The sequence below is a fragment of the Centrocercus urophasianus genome, unplaced genomic scaffold (genome assembly GCF_019232065.1).
Source record: "Centrocercus urophasianus isolate 14NV4802_14NV808 unplaced genomic scaffold, USGS_Curo_1.0 seq_53, whole genome shotgun sequence".
Taxonomy (NCBI): domain Eukaryota; kingdom Metazoa; phylum Chordata; class Aves; order Galliformes; family Phasianidae; genus Centrocercus; species Centrocercus urophasianus.
In genome coordinates, this window is record NW_024885122.1 from 598230 (window position 1) to 619036 (window position 20807).

Below are 20807 nucleotides of genomic sequence, written 5' to 3' on the forward strand. Positions count from 1 at the left end.
CAGGAGTAATTTGTGCTGTGGATTCTGACTTTTGAAGGCAATGCCATGCTGGTGTGTTCAGTGTAAAAATGGCATCGAGTTCTAATTGATACTGAAATAAATTCATTGCTCATTCAGGTTGTCCTGGAAGGGAAATTCAGCAACGATGACAGCTCAACGTATGATAAACCAGTAACCTTCCTTTCCTTGAAACTGCGGCTTGTGAATATACTTATAGGAGCTTTGCAAACTGAAACAGATCCCAACAACACTCAGATGATACTAGGTAATTTCAACATTTTTAATGTATCAATTGTGTTATGAAAGCGTCTTCACCTCTCCTGGAATAATTTGGTACATTCATGTGATACTTGGCAAGAAAAAGGAGAAATTCCTGTCAGATCATCTTCTGTATAATCTCTCTCATACTCTCAAAACATCTTTGAAATCCTCATGTTCTTGTTAAGTAATCTCTCTCTACCATTCTAAATGTAATCCCTTCCATTCTAAATGTAGAATGGCACTTGAAAAGTAAAAATGGAATTAAAGCACATTCTAGCAGCAGAAGTCAGTCGTAACTCAGAACGGAAATAGGAAGAAATGTTCTAATATTGGTAAAAAATGATGAGTAATGGATTACAGGGAACATTTCAGTTTTTGCCATGCTTGAGCCTAGAAACAAATTGAAATACTGGGTAACAAGTACTCTAGCATTGGCAGAATACAGATGGTGTTTGTTCAGCACTGTGTCAGTCCTTGCAGAAAAGCTCCAGCATAGAGTCTGCAGATACATCATGGTTTGGCAACAAACTGTGTGTTGAGGTGGTTGGATGTGTTGAGGTGTCAGTGCTGAGGAAGTAACTAGAAGCTGGAATCTTACATAGTGCACAGTCTGTTAAGCAGATGTATTTTCAGGCAGGTAAAAATTTTGTTTCCTTACACTTTTTTTTCCCTTATTTGCTTCCCTCTCATTATGTAAAAGTACCTTTCTTCACATTATAATAGTTACCATGCCATTTTCCTTTGACAGTTTAAAAAGCAAGTGGATTTGCACTGGGTAGATATCTGATTGGTTCTGGAAGCCTGCCTGGATAATAGGAGAGGGAGGAAAAAGTGCATAAGCAATGAAGTGAATGGAAACAAATCCAGTCTGCAGTCTTTCTGAAAGCTGTTCTTTCAAGACAACTCTTGAAACCTTTTCTGTACAAGCAGAAGACATGGCGATAATAATTTTAAAGGATGATTTGCAGCCAGTGCTGCAAGTGAAGGGATGAGGATGTGTGTGGTTTCTTAGTCATGCTCACAGAGCACATGTTGCTCTATCAGCTGTAGGGTGAGCGATGTTCTGTTAAATCCTACCCATGCGTTCTTACATGCCTCCACTGAGGTTGGTGCCTGCACCCCAGCTTTTCAGATACTCTGCCTATGATGGTTTTTTTACCATTACCTGGCTGACAGACCTTACTGCTTTGTTTCTTCAGTTTTCCTACTGTTAGCTACACAAGTAACAGGAGTTTATGTCCTGCTGGCTTTGGTTGGAGAGGATTCATGAGTCTGTATCTTAGCCAGAGATTCTTGCATGTTCCACCATCCTCTCTGAAACATTGGTGTTTATTTCCAGCTGCTTTTTAAATATTTGACAACAACTGGAGTGTTTCGTTTCCTATTGCAGCTGTTGTTCTCCTCAGCCCCATGGCTGTGCTGGAGGAAAAATGATGCAGCTACAGGTGGTGTGTGCCCCATGTGACATAAGGCATCCAGAGCACAGTCAGTTTTAGTTCACCTGTGTGATGCTCTTGTTGGTAGCTCTCTCTCCCGGGCTGGATTTTTCTGTCTACTTGCTGTTTAATTTGAATACAGTGAAAAAATAAATAAAAAGGCATGAAAAATTGGGTCCTGGAGATCACCTGTAGGGGGAGAGAGTTTTGGTGGATCATACCTCTGACCTCCTGATTTTGGAATTTGGTTTAATGTTTTTGCTAAACTGAAATGAAATTTATATTTACTATACTGATCTGAGAGTTTGGAGAGTGGTGTTGGAAATATTGATGCAGGTTTTGGACAGAAACATCTCTGTAAAAATGCTTGTGCTGGAGTGGATTTGGGGTTCATTTAACAGGTCCTTTGGTGATTGATTGTGTTGAGAATGATTGTGGTCTCATGTTGATGTCTTCAGGGTTGCTGGATGGAGCAGATGTTACCTTATCTTCCAACAGGCTGCTGCCTGCACTGACAGCCCATTAAGTAGTGAAAGCACATTTTTGTTTGCCAGTTATCAGGTGCCTTTTGGCTCCTAATGGCCAAACTGAGGAAGGGAGGCTCCTTGTGCCAGGCACAGAGAGGAGCCCAAACAGTACGGTGTAACCCTTGAGGTGGCTTTGGATTACAGTGCACTTTGGCTGTCTGTTACCTAACAAATGCTGCTTTTTTACTCACAAAATCTGTAAACCTCTTTAAATGTAACCTGAGTTTTTAAATGAGCACAATCTGCTGGGAGACAGGGAAGCATTCCAGCCCTTCTGTGAAACAAGAATCCTTCTGAACGGAGGAATTCAGGAAACCTGTGTTCAAAGCGTTTTTAAAATAGCCAAAAGAATATCTCAGCTCTCATCTGCATCAAATTGCTAAGCCTGGAACAAATCCTCGTGTTTTATAAAACTCTTATAAAAGCTCTGTATAAATCAGGAAGGAGATTCTGGATGCTTAGACCTTCAGTGCTTCTCTACATTGTAGCTGTCAGTATTCTACTGTGGTTTTTAGTTACCTCTTCTGTCTAATTCTTCAGGTGCAATGTTGAATATTGTTCAAGACTCAGCACTGTTAGAAGCCATTGGCTGCCAAATGGAAACGGTAAGATTTGTTTAATTGTTGTTTATGAAGTTATTGCTTCAGAAAAAAATGTGATTCATTCATCAGCAGTTTAAGTAAGTTCAGTCCAGAGGTATTATCCCATCTAAAAATATTCTTTGTTATAGAGAATTCTGTTCAGAAGATCTTCTCATTACTTAAAACTGACTTCCAGTTTCATAGAATCATTAAGGTTGGAAAAAGCCAGTAAGATCATATAGTCCAGTGTCAGCCCATCACCACTATGCCCACTAAAACATGTCCCTCAAAGGACAGTGACTCCAGCACTTCCCTGGGCAGCCTGTGCCAATGCCTGACCACTCTTTTTAAGAAGCTTTCACTAATATCCTACCTGAACCTCTCTTGGTGCAACTTAAGACCATTACCTCTCATCCTATCACTAATCAACTGGGAGAAAAGGCTGACCCTCATCTCACTGCAACCTCCTTTCAGATGGTTGTAGAGGGCGATGAGGTTCCCCTAAGCCTCCTCTTCTCCACAATGAACCATCTCAGTTCCCTCAACTGCTCCTCGTAATCTTGTGCTCCAGACCCCTCACAGCTTCGTTGCCGTTCTTTGGATACACTCCATGGTCTCAGTGTCTTTCTTGTAGTCAAGGGCCCAGCACTGAGCACAGCACTCGAGGTGCGGCCTCACCAGTGCTGGCCGCAGAGGTGCGATCAGCTCCTGCTGGCTGTGCAGTTTCTGACACAAGCCAGGATGCCATTGGCTTCTTGGCCAGCCGGGCTCACTGCTGGCTCACTTTCAGTCACCTGTCAGCTAACACCTCCAGATCCTTTTTCTGTGTGCAACTTTCCAGCCACTGTGCTCCAAGCCTGTAGCAACGCATGGAGTTGTGATCAAAGGGCATGGCTCTGCAATTGGTCCTACTGAAGCTCATACAGTTGGCCTGAGCCCATCGATCAGCCTGTTCAGACCCCTCTGTAGGGCCTTCCTACCCCCAGGCAGGTTGACACTTCCTCCCAGCTTGGTGTCATCAGCAGGTGTCCTGAGGATGCACTCAATCCCCTCATCCAGATCATCAGTAACACCTTTTAACAGGACTGGCCCCAATACTGACTGCTGAGGAGCACAGCTCTCCTGACTGGCTGCAATTCCATTCACCACCACTCTCTGGGCCCAGCCCTGCAGCCAGTTCTTTACCCAGTGAAGAGTGTAGCTGTCCCAGCCACGGGCTGCCAGCTTCTGCAGGAGGATTCTGTGGGAGACAGCATGAAAGGCTCTGCTGAAGTCTAGGTGGGCTTTGGCAGCAGCCTTTCTTGCATCCACCAGGCAGGTCGCCTTGTCATAAAGGAGATGAGGTCAGTCAGGCAGGACCTGCCTTTCACGAACCTGCATTGGCTAGACTTGATCCCTTTGGTGAGGCTTGTGAAAAGAGATCAGCAGAGAAGGGACAGCATGAAAGGCTCTGCTGAAGTCTAGGTGGGCTATGGCAGCAGCCTTTCCATCCTCTACCAGACGAGTCACTCGTTCATAGAAGATGATGTTGGTCTTTAACAATGGTGGCTAGATTACATTCTTGCTGAGTTTTCACTTTTCTAATTTTTTTTTCCTAAATTTGCAGAATGGTGGTGAAAACAACCTCTTCAAAAGCCACAGTCGTACTAACAGTGGCATTAGTACTGCAAGTGGCGGCAGCACGGAGCCTACAACACCAGATAGTGAACGGCCAGCACAAGCCCTTCTAAGGGATTATGGTAAGGACAGCTCTTTGGAAAAAATGGTATTATAATATCCTAACTTGATTTTTGTTTTTCTCCTTTTGTAGTTCTGGCTCATAATTAATGTGTGCGGGTGTTTTGAAGCCAAGATGGATACTCCTTTGTTCATTGCTGATTTGATCCCGTATGCACCCATGTGTGGTGCTCACATGTGCTGGCTGGTTCTGTGTTGGTTGGTGTTTAACCTGCTGAAGGACTCTCCCAATACAGTTTTTAAAAAAGCTCGTGGAAAACTGTTGTACTTTATCATGTGTTTTCATGAACATTGATGCCATAAACGTATACCAGGTGCAAATTAATGGCTTCATTCATTTTGATAGCATTCCAAGTTTAGTAGTACCTTTTCTTAACTGTTTTTAAAGACCATTTGGGGGACTCCTGTTTCTGCAAGATAAAGAGGCAGAACGCTTGCAATGTGTCATTTGTTATAACAAGATCTCTTCAATTAACATTGGTTTGTGATGTCCTGTACTGTGCCCTTTTTGAATCTTTTAGTAGAATTTATGTCCTACTTAGTCTATGTGGTAAGCCAGCTGAATGTGGAGATTCTGGAATTTCATTTGCTCCTCCATGCTTTAGCAGTGCAATGGATGTTAACTGGTGAAGTGAATGTGAGAACAGACCACCTTGTAGGCTAGGTGGGAAACTCCATTCTCACCAGATAAAAATGCTTCTTCCCCCAGTTCTCCATGTAGGAGGAGAGATTAGTGGGAAAGCTTTAGCATATTCACATATATACGTTACATACAGATGCAGGGTTTTGTTTAAATGTTAGTTATTTCTCTAACGGATTTATCTGAAGTGACTTGAAGTGCTGGTTTTTACCACACCACCTTAATTATGTATATAATTCCTGTGTTTTCATTGGCAAGTGTTTTTGGCACCTCGCAGTGTAAAATGTTCCTTTGTAAGGCTAAAAAACCCTCGTGTTTTAAGTTGTTGAGTCACTGACTTTTCAAACCATACGTTTAAATTGAAAGATATTTTTTGTAATATCTGGCCCTGAATTTGTTGGCATTATTGATTCATTTTACTGGATTTAAAAAAAAGAATTCTGTGCCCACAAGGTAAGGTTATAATACACTTACAAAAGGAATTTCAACATTTCTACTGAATGCTTGAAGGGAAAATTGGAAACAAGATGGTTTATTTTTACTGGTTAACTGTAGCTGACATGTGAATCTGCTGCTAGACTGGCTGAGAGCACTGGTGCTGAAATGAATTTGCCTACTTCAGTTTTAACAAGTGTATATAATATTTGTGTTCCCAATACAATGAAGTTATGAGCAACTGCTCGTAAAAGCACCTCTGTTTTTAATGTTAGCCAAAGGTACAGGAAAATCAAGCATTTAGAAACAATTACATCTTCCAGGTTGGTTTCTTTCATTATCTGCACATAAATACCTAATGCAGCTTCTGATAAATGCTGTGTATAGAGAGAATAGGTAACTTCTGGCCTAGGTATCTGAAGTTACATGTGCTCTGTTCATTACTATGACTCAGTGTGAGTACTGGTGTCTAACATACGTGACTAATGCCTAAATTCTTCTGAGTCTGCAAGACACTGCAGCAGTGTAAGCACGGTAGCAAACAGCAGCACAACCCAACACAGGCTGTTCTGCTGCTGAAATGCATCCAGTGCTGTGATTGTCCGAAATGTCTTTAGAAGATACGGAACCAAATTGATACAAGGTGCTAATCTGAATAGATTTCTATTGTGTACTGGTGTTGCATACAAGGGAGTTAGCCAAATTTCCAGATTCTGGGTTGTATGTAATTTTATGTGCGTATCGTGGCTGCTTTGGCTTGTTCCTGTGCTTTGCTTATTGTTACTAATGCTTAGTTATTTTCCCTCCCTGTGGTATGTGTTACTGGGGTTACATCCTAGCTCTTAATACAGATACGGCTGCAGGACTTCTGATACGCAGCATTCACCTGGTAACCCAGAGGCTGAACTCGCAGTGGAGGCAGGACATGAGCATCTCACTGGCTGCGTTGGAACTTCTCTCTGGATTGGCAAAGGTGAGAGACGAAGCTGTGGTTACTCCAGCCTCTTCTCAAAGGGGCGATTCCTGTTCTCTTCAGGTGAAAATCATGCCACCAAGCAGACGTCTGTCAGCAGACGTTCTATTTGGAGCAAAGAGGGTACATGCTCCTTCTGTAGGATTGCTCTGTCTTATCCTAGTGTATATGCTCAGTGATTTAAGTCGAGTGAGTGCAGTGAATGCCTTTGGGCTGAAGGTGAATCTCAAGGTGGCTGCTTCAGATACACGTAGCCCTACTGTGTGATTCTGGCTGATTTTAGCTGGATGGCTTCTAATCGTTCTCATGGGTTCTCATGTGTGGTTTTGCTTTGCTTTGTGTTTAGGTTCTGTTTTGTTGTCACTGTTTTTTCACACTGCAGTGGATGAATCTGACATATTAGGTTGAACAGCTGGAAGAAAACCGTACCACTGAGCTTCCAGTGGGCAGTGTGGGCTTCAGCCCATAGTTTTCAACTCCACCGTGAACCATTTCTCATAGGTTACTTTGTTAGATGTTTCTAAGGCTGGTTGCACAGTGGGTGGACAAACCAAACAAGAGTTTCTGTTGCTGCTGATCAGGGTTGGAAATCGACCAGGACATAAAAAATTTGATTGCCCTTTTTGTAAGTGCTGTGCCAACTTTTTTCCTTTTGTGTCACGTGCAAAGTAATTTTCTGAGCTATGTGTGACACCTTCTTAATGTGAAGGTGTCACCTGCTTGGGAGCTTTGTCTTCACACAGCTCTGTTCCTCAGACTAGCTGTGCTATTTCTCTTCACCATTTCCCAGATGAACCACTCCTGTTCTGTTTTAGCACCCTCAGTTGTGGTCTATGTTCCTTAACTGTAAGGAGACTCACCTGTCAAGTAGCTGGAGTAATTAGCAAGTTAGTGAATAGTAAATAACTAAATGCTGGGTTGGGGGTCCTTTTTTGATGAAAAGTAAAATGTCCTTTTCTGCTTGAGGACACTTATTGTTCCCAGTCTGGAGTTTGTGATGTTTGCTAAGCAATGCTTTGGTGTATTTACAGCAGCCACAACGAACTGGTGCAGCAGCTGGGCATTCCCTGATGTATTCCCTTTGAATATGTATGTCACAGGGCTCTTTTAAAGCTTGGAGTCAGCACTGAGCCGTGGTGGGCTGCATGCTGCTTTCATTTCTGCGGTAGCATGAGCTGAAGGACACATTTGGAAGTATTCAGCAATGAGTTCAAACACGGTTTTGGAGTGTTCCAGAGCACAATACAGAAACGGGGGTTCCTGATTCAGTTAGGATATTCTCCTGTCCCCTCTTTGTGCAATGAGATGAGAATATAAAAACATGTTTTCAAATGTCTACCCAGTTTAATATTAAACACTGTAATCTCTGTGTAACTCTTGGGCGACTGAAGTGATTCTTCTGGGACATACAGGGTAGTCCTCTTTCTCTTAGTGAGGAACCGAGTGGAAAGAAATCTCCACGTATTGCATAGCTGCAGAGCAGAGAGTCCATTCTGCTTTCACCTTTGGAAACCGCAATTCCCAAAACCCTTTTCAGGTTAAGGGATGCCTTGTCCTGTATCTTTTCAGCTGCAGGTTATTACTGGGATTTGGTCCATTAGAAAAATCCTCTTTTCTGCAAGAGTGCTGGAAACAGCCTCTTGTCCTAAGCTGATCTCAAAGGGACTCTGCCATTTATCTTACGCTTCCAAAGGAAGTACTGTGTCGGGCTCCAAACAGTCGTATGTGCCCTTGTTGAGTACAGCTGTCTGGCTCCCGTGTTGTCACCTGCAAAACCAGTCAGCAGGATGCTGGTGGTGCCCCTCCAATATCGAATAAGATTTTATATGGCATGGTCAAACTCTACAGAGTAGAAAAATGCAGGTTTACCTAAGAGCTCCTGTGTCAGCTCACATGAAGAAGAGAGATTTGGTGACCTGGTTAACTTCAGATTGCTGATCTTCATCACTTGGGGTGCACAGCCCTTTGTTAGCCCTCACAACCTGGAGCCTTGCTGCCTGAAGCCCATCTGGGCAAGGATACGAGCTGAGGGGGTTTTCTGCAAATGATTTTTTTTCTGGTTAATCTGCTTGTCTGAGCATGGTTGTTTGTCAGTGAGAAAGTGAAAGAAAATCACTCTGCTGACAGAATTTGCCTAGTGGAAAAGGACAGGAGCAGAATGAAGCCCTCTGGATGGGAGACTGGGCAGTGAGTGGTTTCTTAGAGGGACCACGTGGACGTGAGTGGGGCTGCTGTAGCTGAAGGAGAGGTTTTTGCTGAAAATAAGTTTAAAACACAGATCTATTCAGCTTACAATTAGTTTCTTGTCAAACCAGATTGGTATCATTCTTGCTCTTGGAAACAAAGCCCAGCAGGGTGGTGGCTCCTTACTGCAGCGTTTCTTTTAATTTCAGTATCCATCCCTGTTTAACATTTGTACCATGAAATAGCTCAACTGTTTATTCGCATTTCTTAAAGCTGCATTTAGAAATGCTTTCAAAAGCTGTTTCTTCTCTGGAAGGTTTTGTGAAGAAATTCTCACCTGACAGTCCTCTTTTCCTTGCTTCACACAGGTGAAAGTGCTTGTTGATTCCTCCGACCAAAAGAGAGCTATCAGTTCTGTATGCAGCTACATAGTGTTCCAGTGCAGCCGGCCGGCCCCGCTCCACTCCCGTGACCTTCACTCTGTGATAGTTGCAGCTTTCCAGTGCCTCTGTGTGTGGCTCACTGAGCATCCTGACATGCTGGATGAGAAGGTAAGAATCTCTGATGTGTGTATTCTTAGCCCCCAAGACTGATTTGCTTTTTGTCCCCAGCTGTCAATGTTTCAGACTTTAAAACAACACGTCTTTGTAGTTTTCAAAAGCATAGCAGGAATTCCAAAACTAGTTTACTTGGAAAATAGCTTTCAGTTTTGATTTGTCCTTTTCATTCACTGAGAATATTTTTGGCTATGCAACCACCTTTCATGTTTATAAGAAAATATTTTGATCTTTCTTCTTGCTTTGTGAACTGAAAAAAAAGAAGAAAAAAACCTGAAATTGGAAAAGCAGAAAAATAGTGGAGAAATATGAGAATTATTGGTGTGTAAATAGTGTAGTTACCTGCAGCAGATAAGCTTCTAAAAGCAATGTCTTTTCTCATTTCTTAGCTCTTACCTATCTAAGGAATTTTCTAAATTTAACAGTGGAATTTCTTTAATGCTAATGTTTTGATGATGGTAAAATCATAAGAATCATAGAATTGCTTGAGTTGAAAGGAACCTTAAAGATCACTGAGCTCCAACCCCCTTGCCATGGGCAGAGTTGCCAGTCATTAAATCAGGCATCACATCAGGCTGCCAAGGGCTCCATCCAGCCTGGCCTTGAGCACCTCAGGGATGGGGATCCCCACCTTCTCAGGGCAGCAGCAGCAGTGCCTCACTGCCCTCTGAGTACAGAATTTCCTTCAAATATCTAACCTGAATCTCCCCTATTTTAATTCAAAGCCATTCCCTCTCATCCTATAGCTATCAGACTGTAAAACGTCAGTCTCCCCTGTTTATAAGCCCCCTCCAAGTAATGGACAGCAGTACCTGGTGTCTTCTCCAGACAGAACAAACCCAACTACCTCAACCTTTCTTGATAGTAGAGGTGCTTCAGCCCTTTGATCATCTTCATGGCCTCTTCAGGACCCTCTCCAATTGCTCTGCATCCTTCCTGTGCAGAGGCCCCAGGCCTGGACACAGTACTCCTGATGCAGTATCACAAGGGCAGAGCAGAGTGGGACAATGCCTTCCCTGCCCCACTGCCCCCTCTGTTGATGCAGCCCGGGATACTGTTGGCTTTCCAGTTGCACTCTGCTGGCTCGTGTCAGCTTCTCCAGGGCTGCTCTGAAGGAATTCTTTTCCCAGTCTGAACACATATCTGGGATTGCCCCAACCCAGTGCAACACCCTGCACTTGGCCTTGTTGAACCTCATTAAGTTATGTTGCTTTTCTGGGCCCCTGTGGGTGGCAGCCCTTCTGTTCTGTGGCCTGCATCACTCAGTGTCAGACTGAGTGCTGAGGGTGTGTACCCAGTCCCCCTGTCTGGGTCACTGATAAAGATGCTGAACAGCACTGGTGCCAGGACTCACCCTTGGCATCTTCACCAGAAGTTTTCTAGAAGCTGAGCAAGGCAAACCTTGATCCAGGGTACAGCTTCCTGAGGGAGTGTGAAAGATGCATGTTGCTGCTCTGATCGCCTCCTGTCATAGTCTCAAAAAAATCTTTTTTTTTTTGCATGAGCATCTGCTTTTGTTGTAGGTCTGCTTACAGTGGCAACTCAGTAATCTGCAAATATATGTTAAAAATAAAAAAATAAAAAAGAATAACAGGGAGGGTTTTCAATAAAGATGCTTTCTGCATGTACTTTGGGATACTGGCTGTTGGTTGTAGGTGACCAGGAAAGGGGTGATTTCCTGGGATGTGGCACAGCACAGGTTATAAAGTTACATTATGCTTCGTTTCTCTTTCTTTCTTTGTTTTTCTGCATAATTGTGAATTCAAGAAACAGCACAGGCCAAAGTGCAGAACCCTGCCTGGTTTCTGGTGGTTAAAACTGCTGATTTATTTGTGTAGTTAGGGTTCATTGTAGACTGCTACTTGTTCTTGAGAAAGCTTTCCTCTTTATTCCCTTGTTTAGCCATCAGATCAGAACTTTTGTTGTAGCAATCCAGATGTTTTCAGTAAATGACTTTGCAGTGAGCAATATTGGGCAGTCGTAGCAGTGATCCCACTGAGTGCTGGCCTCTTCTGTCGTGTGTTTGTTGATGCTTTGCTGTGCACTTTTAGAACACTGTTATTGTTCTCTTGATGAATTAGATACCACATATATTATCCTTCCTTATGGATGCTGTTGGCAATTGAAAGATTCGGAAAATTTTACAGATGAGTTCATTCTTAATATCCTGAGAACTTAATTAAATTTTCTGCAGATAATTTCAGAAATGTGTTTATCGTTTAAAATATGTTTATATTTTTCAATTGCATTCCTAGCTCTCTTGGCTGTTTTGTACATGTCTAATGGAAGATGTTGTGTATATATTAATTCAGAGCACTTTCTAGTGCTGGTTATAGAGGCACACTAACACAATTAGACATCTATATACAGAGAAAATACAATTCCTCTAGCAAATGTGATCTTATTTCAACACTGTCTGTTAAAATAATTTTCTGCCTTTATCTCTGAGCTCATACCAGAAGCAGCACACTGCTTAGATGAGTCATCTGTTGCTGTTTCTCTGAAGTCTCTGAGACGTCTGTTGGAATGCTTCTGTTTTAAGGTAGTTCCTCGTGTGTTTTAGGATTGTCTAAAAGAGGTACTGGAGATTGTGGAGCTGGGTATTTCGGGAAGTAAATCCAAGAGCAGCGAACAAGAGGTGAAGTACAAAGGAGATAAGGAACCAAACCCTGCATCCATGAGAGTGAAGGATGCTGCAGAAGCTACGTTAACGTGGTATGTGATTTCTCAGAGCGTGTTCATTGTTTAGCACTGCTTTGTCAGAGAATGCTTTAATGGGGGGTTTCCACCTGGTATGTAGTTGAGAGCATCTGAAAAGTCACCCAGAAGTTCCTTCTGTTTTGTCTTTTGGGCAGGGTTGTCTTCCCCCTTCCATTACAGACGTCTAGCAAAAGAAAGATTCCTGTAATTGCTGTCTTCTTTCTGCCCCTTCCTTTCCTTGGAGAGCAAAACCTTCCTGCAGCCCCTGATGTTCTGCTCTTTGCCAGTGCAGAGAGTAGCTCCTTGTCTCCCTCTTCCCCTTGTCACCTTGTCCTTCCAGGCACACAGCCTTCTCCTTGTCCTGACAAGTTATGCTTTCCCCATGCTTTTCCCCACACGGTAGCTGCTGTCCCTGTGTAACACAGCAGGCAGTGACACACGTAGCAGCTATAAGCTAAGGCAGGATGGGACGTCATTCTGCTCACTGAACTGGGCTTGCTTAATAGATCTGGGAGACTCTGCTGGAAATGTGATTGCAGATGATGTGTGGGTGAGGAGGGGGAGCACAGAAGTAAATTGAGATTCACTCCAGAGAAGCTGGAAAGTGCTGTTTTACTGCACGAATAGCATGGTGGTGTAGACAGGACAAACTGAAGATGAGTAGGATAAACATGTGTTGCAAAAGGTGAGAGCTGCTTGCTTATTTTGTTTGTTTTACTTCACAATAAAATCATTATAAACTTTACTATTAGTAAAAACAGTGATATCATTATGAAAGCAGCTTCTCATTGGCACTTGGGGATAAATTTTTCTTGTTGCCTGAAAGTGGCCTTTTTCTTTTGTTTAGAGGCATGCAGATATCTGTTTTCCAAGGGAAAAGTGTGGCAGGAGGACTTCAGTAAATTTAGTATAGATCTGAGTGCAGCCCCATTCAAAACACGTGAACTCCAGTCAGTGACACTGCATGGAAACCTCTGCTCCTGCTGTTGGCTCCTGTCATGGCGGTTTTCTGTTGGGAAGATCCTGCACAATTTCAAATTATTTAAGTATATATGTATTCTTAGGAGCCCTGTGTGTGCCTTGCTTGTTGGTATTGAACAGTGGGTTAAGTTATGGAGGAGTACCTCAAAACATCCATAATGTTCTTATAAGAACAAACATAAAAAAACTGTAGAACTACAGATTATTTTTTGCTCTAAAATGTATCTTACTATCTTTATGACCTTGATTAGAGACGAACTTGTTCTATGGGCAGGTTACTCTTCTTTGAAGGATTCATCTACACTTTTTCTGAAATTACTGGTTCTCTTTTGAGACAGGCTGATGGGATAGTGCAGTAATTGGTTTGTGCTACCCATAAGGGTAGCTGCTATGTCGAGATCCCAGTGAAGAACAGAGTGAAAGTCTGTGCTTGGGTGGGACAGCAGGTCTTAATCTGTGGTGACTTCTGTCTTTTTTTCCCGTTTGCAGTATTATGCAGTTACTTGGAGCGTTCCCTTCTCCCAGCGGCCCTGCTTCCCCTTGCAGCTTAGTGAATGAAACCACGTTAATTAAATATTCTCGCCTGCCCACCATAAACAAGCATAGCTTCCGTTACTTTGTTCTGGATAACAGTGTCATCCTGGCAATGTTGGAGCAGCCTCTAGGGAACGAACAAAGTAAGTCCAGCAGTCACTATTCCTTGTTCCTCTTGTTAAAACTCCCAGCATGGAGCTATAGGAAAACAAAAGGTACCACATTGTGTGGTTCTGTCATCTTTCAGGGCCCTACCTGATCTGTGGACATGCAGCTGAATGGAATGTTGCTCTGGAATGAAGTGGCAGGGCTAACCTCCATGTCAGCGATAGTCAGACTTATAGAAGCCCTCCTAAATAGTTCACACGGTTGCCTTTCATCCTTTGTGACCAGATGTGTGCAGCTGAGTGCCATCAGAATGGTAGCTGGTGGACAAAAGCAGTACCATTGCATTATGAAGACATCCGTGCTTTGACCAAGGATAGCATGTATTAAAAAAATCTGTTATTTACGTGATGCTTTGAGCTGAATAACTGATCTCCTTACCTTCCCCCTGTGAATCCTCGTGTATCAAAGCATCGCCTAACAGAATCAATGAAACTCTTCTCCTGCACTGGCTTCACCAATGCTAAGAGGGAAGCTGTTTTTTTACGAGTTGTGTTCCAGAATGCTCCCATCTCGTGGGGAATCGCTGTGCAGATCCTGCAGCCATTGCCACACGTCCACCCTCAGTCTGGGTTGGAGCCAACGTGTTCCTGACTACAGGGGTGTGGAACGTGCCAGAACAGCTGAGCACTTCTCACCCTTATTCTGCCTGTGCTAAATGAATTACTGAGGAATCCTGTAAAGCTATTATAATCTGAAATTAAATTAGCTTTACTTGCTGTGCAGAACTTGCTTACAAATCCCCCTTGAAATACAAGATTAATTGCAGTGATGCTTAAGTGTGTCAGCTCTGTTCTGAGGCAGACTGCTGTAGTGAATCATTGCGGGGCCTGGTGCGCTGCCTGTGAAATGCCAGCAAAGAAGTGGCTGTCTGGTAGTTACCCAGTGGTGTCAGTTTATGGTTTACATGCACAAAAGATGAGACACATGTCTTTAAAAGGTGAGAAACTGTAGAGGTGTGATTCCTCTTCTAAGGTGGCCTTTAAGCCTTGAAGGGAGACTGGAATCCCTGCCACAGAACCCTGACTGTGCAAGTGGAAAGGCACAGTGGGAGGACTGCAGTCTGAGCTGCTCTCTGAACAGAGTTGATATTGAACCCAGAGCAGGTTGTTCATGGCTTTGTGCAGGGAGGGCTTGGAAGCCTCGGGGGAGTTTCTCTGTCCCTATTCCAGTGCCTGGCTTCTTTTAGAAATGTTTTCACTGCGTGAAGTTAGAATCTTCCCCCATCTTAGTTTGACTGATAGATGCTTTCCACCATTCCTCTTGCCATTATTTGTGTGGGACCTTCACAGAAACTCATGGGGGCGTCATGGAAACCACATGTTTCTGCATGAACATTTGTTGTACCTAAACAGGCAGTGGCCGAATAATTTTTTTTAATTCATGGGAATAATTTGGAGAGAAAATGGGTGATCTGCATGAATCTGGACTAAGGTTACTGTTAATGATGAAATGGAGCTGATTTGGCTACTGCAGAACAGAGTAGTTCTCTGCTGCAGAGAGGGGGATTGCATTCAGTGGTTGCTTCTCACCAGAATTTGTCTTTAGGGTCAGGGTGGGAGTTTTCCTTGAAAACAAAATCTCTGTAATGTGTGTGCTTTTTTACAGTTTAATTACTGTTCAATGGAGTATTTGTGGTTTTGATGACGTATTCTTCTCTTCACCCATGTGCTTTGCAGATGACTCCTTCCCCTCTGTCACGGTTTTGATCCGTGGGACATCTGGAAGATTTGCATGGGCCCAGCAACTCTGTCTTTTACCAAGAGGAGCTAAAGCAAATCAAAAGGTCGCTATCAAAGCCCATAAAGAAATCTTTAACTTATTGATGTTCAGCTGAAATTCCACTAATGTGAGACAGCCCCACAGATCTGGTGATTATACATTAAGGCTGAGCCACGGGGCCTTTAGCTGTAGGTAACGTGATGCATCTGTGGTGACTCTTTACAACTCGTGATTAATATGAAATATAGGCTGTGAAAGTACTGTTGCCTTCTAGGTTTGTGTAGGAGGGTGGAAGAACTCTCCTTATTCTGGTTTCTTAAAAGCATCTTCTAAGCTGATGAAGCAATGGACCGTGTGCTCAGTGTGTTGATGTTAGGTGTCAGGCAGGGCTTTTGCAGCAGAAGGAACAAAGTCTGGAGATAACGTGTGAGATGCTGCTGAGAGAGCAGCTGTTAAAACTGCAGAGCTCAGTGTTGCAAAGGCAGCTGTAAAACTGCTGTGGAAAAGCCTATAGGTGGACTTTGGAATGATTGTGGACAGTAATAATGGAGGATAAATGACCCAATAAATGGTGTTTAAGTAGGATCTCTTATTGCAGTTGCCTGGTGGATTATACCCTCGTGTTACCAAAATTTCTTTGTTTGTAAACATCTCCCAAATGTTCAAACTGTATAATGTAACTGAAATGTGGGCCTGTCAGTCCCAGCTGTCACATTAACGTGTAGATCTCTGCAGTGCAGCCCTTGGGAGGACCCTGCACTGGATGCCTTTTGGAGCTGTGCTGTCACTGCAGCTGAAGCGTTTTGCTGAATAGTGTCAGTCCAAGGGTGTTGCCTCCCACACCAAAAGAAAAGTCACACTTTGGCTGGGGATCTAAGGGAACCATTCCAACTTAAAAGCATTATGTAACTTCAAGATTTGCCATTTTAAAGTGTACTTGGTATAAATACACTCATAAAGCACTGTTCAAAGTGTAATTAAAGGTCTCTCTTGCTTGGAGCTTAGGCACATGCAAACCTGCAACCTCCAGTTGCTTTCATCAGGGATGTCAGTTTTTGAATTGCACAGTCTAGTATAATACAGCAGCATTAACAAAACTGTATGATAGGTAATGCAAGGCTGTTGCTGCCCTGGTGGGACATCTTGCTGCTGGCCCACAGCGTTGCTGCTGTTCACTTCAGGACTTCTCAGCTTCACTTGTTGAGCTCATCATAAGTCAGCAAGGCACAGCTGTTACCTTTCCTTAAACATGGTTGAGGTAGATTTTAACCTAAAAATAAGATGTTGCCACGCAAGCTTGCTGTTTTTAACAGGATTTGCAACCGCTTAGACTCAGGTGGTAAGCAAGTGTACTAGGCATGATGATTCCCACCACCAAAAGGGACAGAATGTTGTCGTTCTGTTTTATTTTTTTTTTTTAATCTATTTTTCAGTACAAGTCTATTCAAGTCTGAGACATGTCTGAGTGCTTTTTAACGATACCTCTAGTGTAAGGATTAGTAAACATGTGATGGGAGAGAATATTTCCCATCTGCTATAAGCAGGTATTTTTTACTGATGCAATGCCCCAACTGAAACTGTCTCCTTGCCCACCTTTTTTTTTTTTTGTCAGACCTTTGTACCAGAACCTCGACCAGCTCCTAAAAATGATGTTGGATTGAAATACAGCGTGAAGCATCGGCCTTTTCCTGAAGAAGTGGACAAGATCCCATTTGTGAAAGCAGACTTAAGCATTCCTGATTTACATGAAATTGTGAATGAGGAGGTAAGGGAGGTTTTGTCTTTGACTTCATTTTGCTCATTTTTCTGCATGTTCATGAATCACACACTAACTTCTTATTCTTCTGCTTGATTAATTCACACTGCTTAATGGAATCATGAACTTTGAACAAATGAATCTGTGCACTATCCCAGGAAGATGGCAGTACCTTGGATGTGCTCTTGGGGAGCACAGCTCAGCGCAGTTTATTCTGGATTCCAATAGCCTGTACACCAGCACTGCGAGGAAGCAGTGGCTTGTCATGTGTTGCATCCACAAGGGAGATGGAAGGGGCACTTGTTAGATCTCTTATGGTGCATATGCAAAAACAGAAGTTCTAAAGCTTCGCAGTACTTTAGCTTTTATTCATTAGGAGGAAGATGCTGCATCTGATGCTGGGTGCATAAATTTGCAACAGCTCTCCCAGGCAAACAAGGTTTTGAGATATTCTCTGTTAACCTTGCAAGGTCTCGTTGACAGTGCTTTAGTAAACATCCTGGGGGAGCTGCAGCTGCTGCATGTGACTTATGGCTCTGCTGAATGACGGGGCTGTTGTAAGTGCTTTGAGAGTTTGGTACTTCATGTCTGTACAATGTATTTCAGCTCGAAGAGCGACATGAGAAGCTGAGGAATGGCATGGCCCAGCAGATTATTTTTGAGACTTCCATAGATCAGAAAAGCGAGGAGGAGTGGCGTAAGAAGAGCTTTCCTGATCCAATCACAGAGTGTAAGCCCCCACCGCCGGCACAGGAGTTCCAGACCGCGCGCCTCTTCCTCTCCCACTTCGGGTTTCTGTCGCTGGAGGCGTTGAAGGTGACCTCATGATTCCTTGTGTTATACTAATGGCATGAGTACCACTATGGCTGGGCTTAACAGAAGGGGAAAACTTCAGTTTCGTTAGTAGAAGATTTTTCTGTGCATTGCCAGCTGCTTTCGTGCTGTCATGTGCTTGAGTTAGGTGGCAAATTTCCGTCTTTCAGGGTTGAGAACAGGGTTGTGAAAGGCCTTGCCTGAAGCTGAGCGTGCTCTGAATGGGTGGCTATTAGTCTACTTTTGCAGTAGGTGCATTAACTCTCACATTCACCTGTTTGTATTTGGTGTTATTCTTCCAAATTGAGTTAGGGATGCTTTGTGAGCATTTCTAAATTATGACTGCCATGCAAGTTTCTGTTCCAGAAATTGTTTTGAAGTACTCTAAAATGTTTACATATGGCTAAACCACATTTAGGCTGTAGAATCGTCCCTTTTGAAGTTAAAATGCCAACAACGTATAGGAAAAAACCAACATCCTTAAACTGAAATTCTGCCTTTTAAGTGAGAATTTTGCCTTTCATTTATTGCATTTTCTTCCAGAAAACTATCAACATTAGGAGGCAAAGTAGCTATTGCAAAAATAAACATAAAGATACTTAATATTGTGTATATTGCCGGTGTATAGGTTACAGTAATAAAAGCAAAATGAGATGCAATGCAGCTGTAGACAGTAATGTGGCATTTTGAAAGTCTCTGCTGCTTTTGTTGTGGAATGGAGCATGTTTTGAGCAAATTATTGCTTGTGTTTTACTTGAAAAGTGTTAATTTTCTTCTACGAATAAGTTAAATGCAACAAACTGTCAGACTTCTGCTTGTTGTTGATCATTTGTAACACTATTATATTGGATCAGAATTTTTTTTGCATGGTTTTGATTCATTTTTAACGGATCAGTGTGAAAACCACAGAGATCTTTTCAGTCAGGAACGTTTTTTGAAGCTATTGAACTCTGATCTATGCAACAGGAGCCCGCTAACAGTCGTCTACCTCCCCACCTGATTGCACTTGACTCTACTCTGCCTGGATTTTTTGATGACCTCGGGTACTTGGACTTACTGCCTTGTCGTCCTTTTGATACTGTTTTCATTTTCTACATGAAGGCGGGCCAGAAGACAAGCCAGGAGGTAAGAGAATGCGTGGAGCAGAGCTCTGGAACCAGTGGTTATTGGGTTTGGCTTTACTTAGACAGGAGGTGTAACAAACCACTGCATATTTTTCATTTGAAAGGTGATTTATTATCTGCATTTTTGCACGTGTATGAATGGAAGGATGTATTTGGAATTCAAAGATTCATATCAGAAATGCATTTCAGTCTGTAGGGAAAGCTGCAGTTTGTTCTTGGTATGTGCAGTATCCAGGTAATTTAATTTGATTTTGATGTTAAACATATGTTAAAGAAATCAGAAACTTACTGCAAGAAAGTATTACTGCTTTGTAAGTCTTTACATCATGCTATTTGTGCTGAAATGCGATTAGGTTAATTGGGTTAATTTGTGTAAATCTAAGCCATGATTTCTTCAGACCGTGATCTAGAAATTTGCTGTGAGTTTCTAAGCAGGTTTATGGGCTCAGTGGAGATATTTCTATAATACTTCTCATTTCTATTTGTAATTGTTCTACTAAAGAGTAGAGGCATGGCTTCAAAACTGATGAGCGTGTCATTGCCTCGTGTGGCTGTCAGCATACAGGTGTCAGAGCACAGCAGCACTTTCCACACCTGAGGGGAACACACCACCAACCCTTGAGGCCAGCATTGTGCTGTTTGAGTTTTCAAGTCAATGTTTAGAGCAGCAAGTAAGTGGTCCCCAAAGTCGGTGAGGTTACGGGGCACGATGCCTTCCAGCCGTCCAGAAATGTTCTGCTCTTGCTGGACAAGCAGAATACTTTTTTCCTCTGATGCTTGTATGCAGTTACAGATTTAGACAGGTGAGACTTCTGTGCAGACGTTAGTCCTGCAGAATTATAGAGCTTTGGAAACCCAGTTGGTACTCAGGAAGATTTGCCATGTCAATTATAAAAAAATATTTTGTATATGAGAGATTCTGGGTATTAGACAGACAGTGCAAAGATGGCATTCCTGCTTCAGGATCCCAGGACATCTTGCTGTGATTCTTAAGCCTTCTCGGTTGTGAGAAGTCAGAGGCAGTCAAGCTGGTAAGGTGCTTGTCTCTACTGCCCTGAACTGAGGAGAAACTGCTGCTGTTTCTGTGGTTGAAAAGAATGAGAACAGAAACAAGTCAGTGGTAATTTTCAATATTAGCATTCGAGAGAGGAATCAAGGCTGAGCTGCGGCACTGCTTTGGGTAGGGATGGCTGTGTGGTGCTACGTAGCCATCCTAGTGCATGTGCTCGTGCAGTTCTTATCAGGACCTAATTCTGCTCTGCAAGGTGATTCCCACTCCTGTCACAGGGAGTAGTGGCAGCTCTACATCTGATGCTGCACAGCCTAGAGCAGTGCCGTTCGTGGGGGTGTTCCTAAGTGAGCCCCAGTCTCTCTGCTGCAGTGATGCACGCTGACGGCTTAGAAAGGTGTTGTGGAATTTGTTTGTACAGGGTAATGAAACTGCCCACACCACTGTTACAGTATGATACTTAATAACATTAAATGTCCTTTGAACATGCTCCCTCACCTTGATTTAAGTTCTTTTTCTGGAGATGCTCAGTTACAAAACTACACATTTATGTAGACCTTGAGCTCGCGTATTTTCTGCAGCTGATGTTGCTCTCTTCTCTGAATTCATTCTGAAATGTAGCTCTGACTTTGAGCGTATTGCTAATATTTCAGTGCAGTGTCTAGTCACTGC

General features: G+C 42.9%; 1 protein-coding gene across 3 annotated transcripts in view; it reads left to right on the forward strand.

Annotated features, from left to right (window-relative positions):
• RALGAPB (Ral GTPase activating protein non-catalytic subunit beta) overlaps window positions 1-20807 on the forward strand; it is a 64204-nt gene that overhangs the window by 29751 nt on the left and 13646 nt on the right. For 2 of the 3 annotated variants that reach the window (XM_042835451.1, XM_042835452.1), the window contains exons 13-23: window positions 118-265; window positions 2765-2829; window positions 4412-4544; window positions 6457-6590; window positions 9143-9325; window positions 11895-12046; window positions 13502-13689; window positions 15391-15497; window positions 17046-17198; window positions 17796-18005; window positions 18969-19127. In XM_042835451.1, coding sequence (XP_042691385.1) covers window positions 118-265; window positions 2765-2829; window positions 4412-4544; window positions 6457-6590; window positions 9143-9325; window positions 11895-12046; window positions 13502-13689; window positions 15391-15497; window positions 17046-17198; window positions 17796-18005; window positions 18969-19127 — 1632 coding nt within the window. The remainder of the gene's footprint in view (window positions 1-117; window positions 266-2764; window positions 2830-4411; window positions 4545-6456; window positions 6591-9142; window positions 9326-11894; window positions 12047-13501; window positions 13690-15390; window positions 15498-17045; window positions 17199-17795; window positions 18006-18968; window positions 19128-20807) is intronic. The other variant, XM_042835453.1, reaches the window with a different exon arrangement.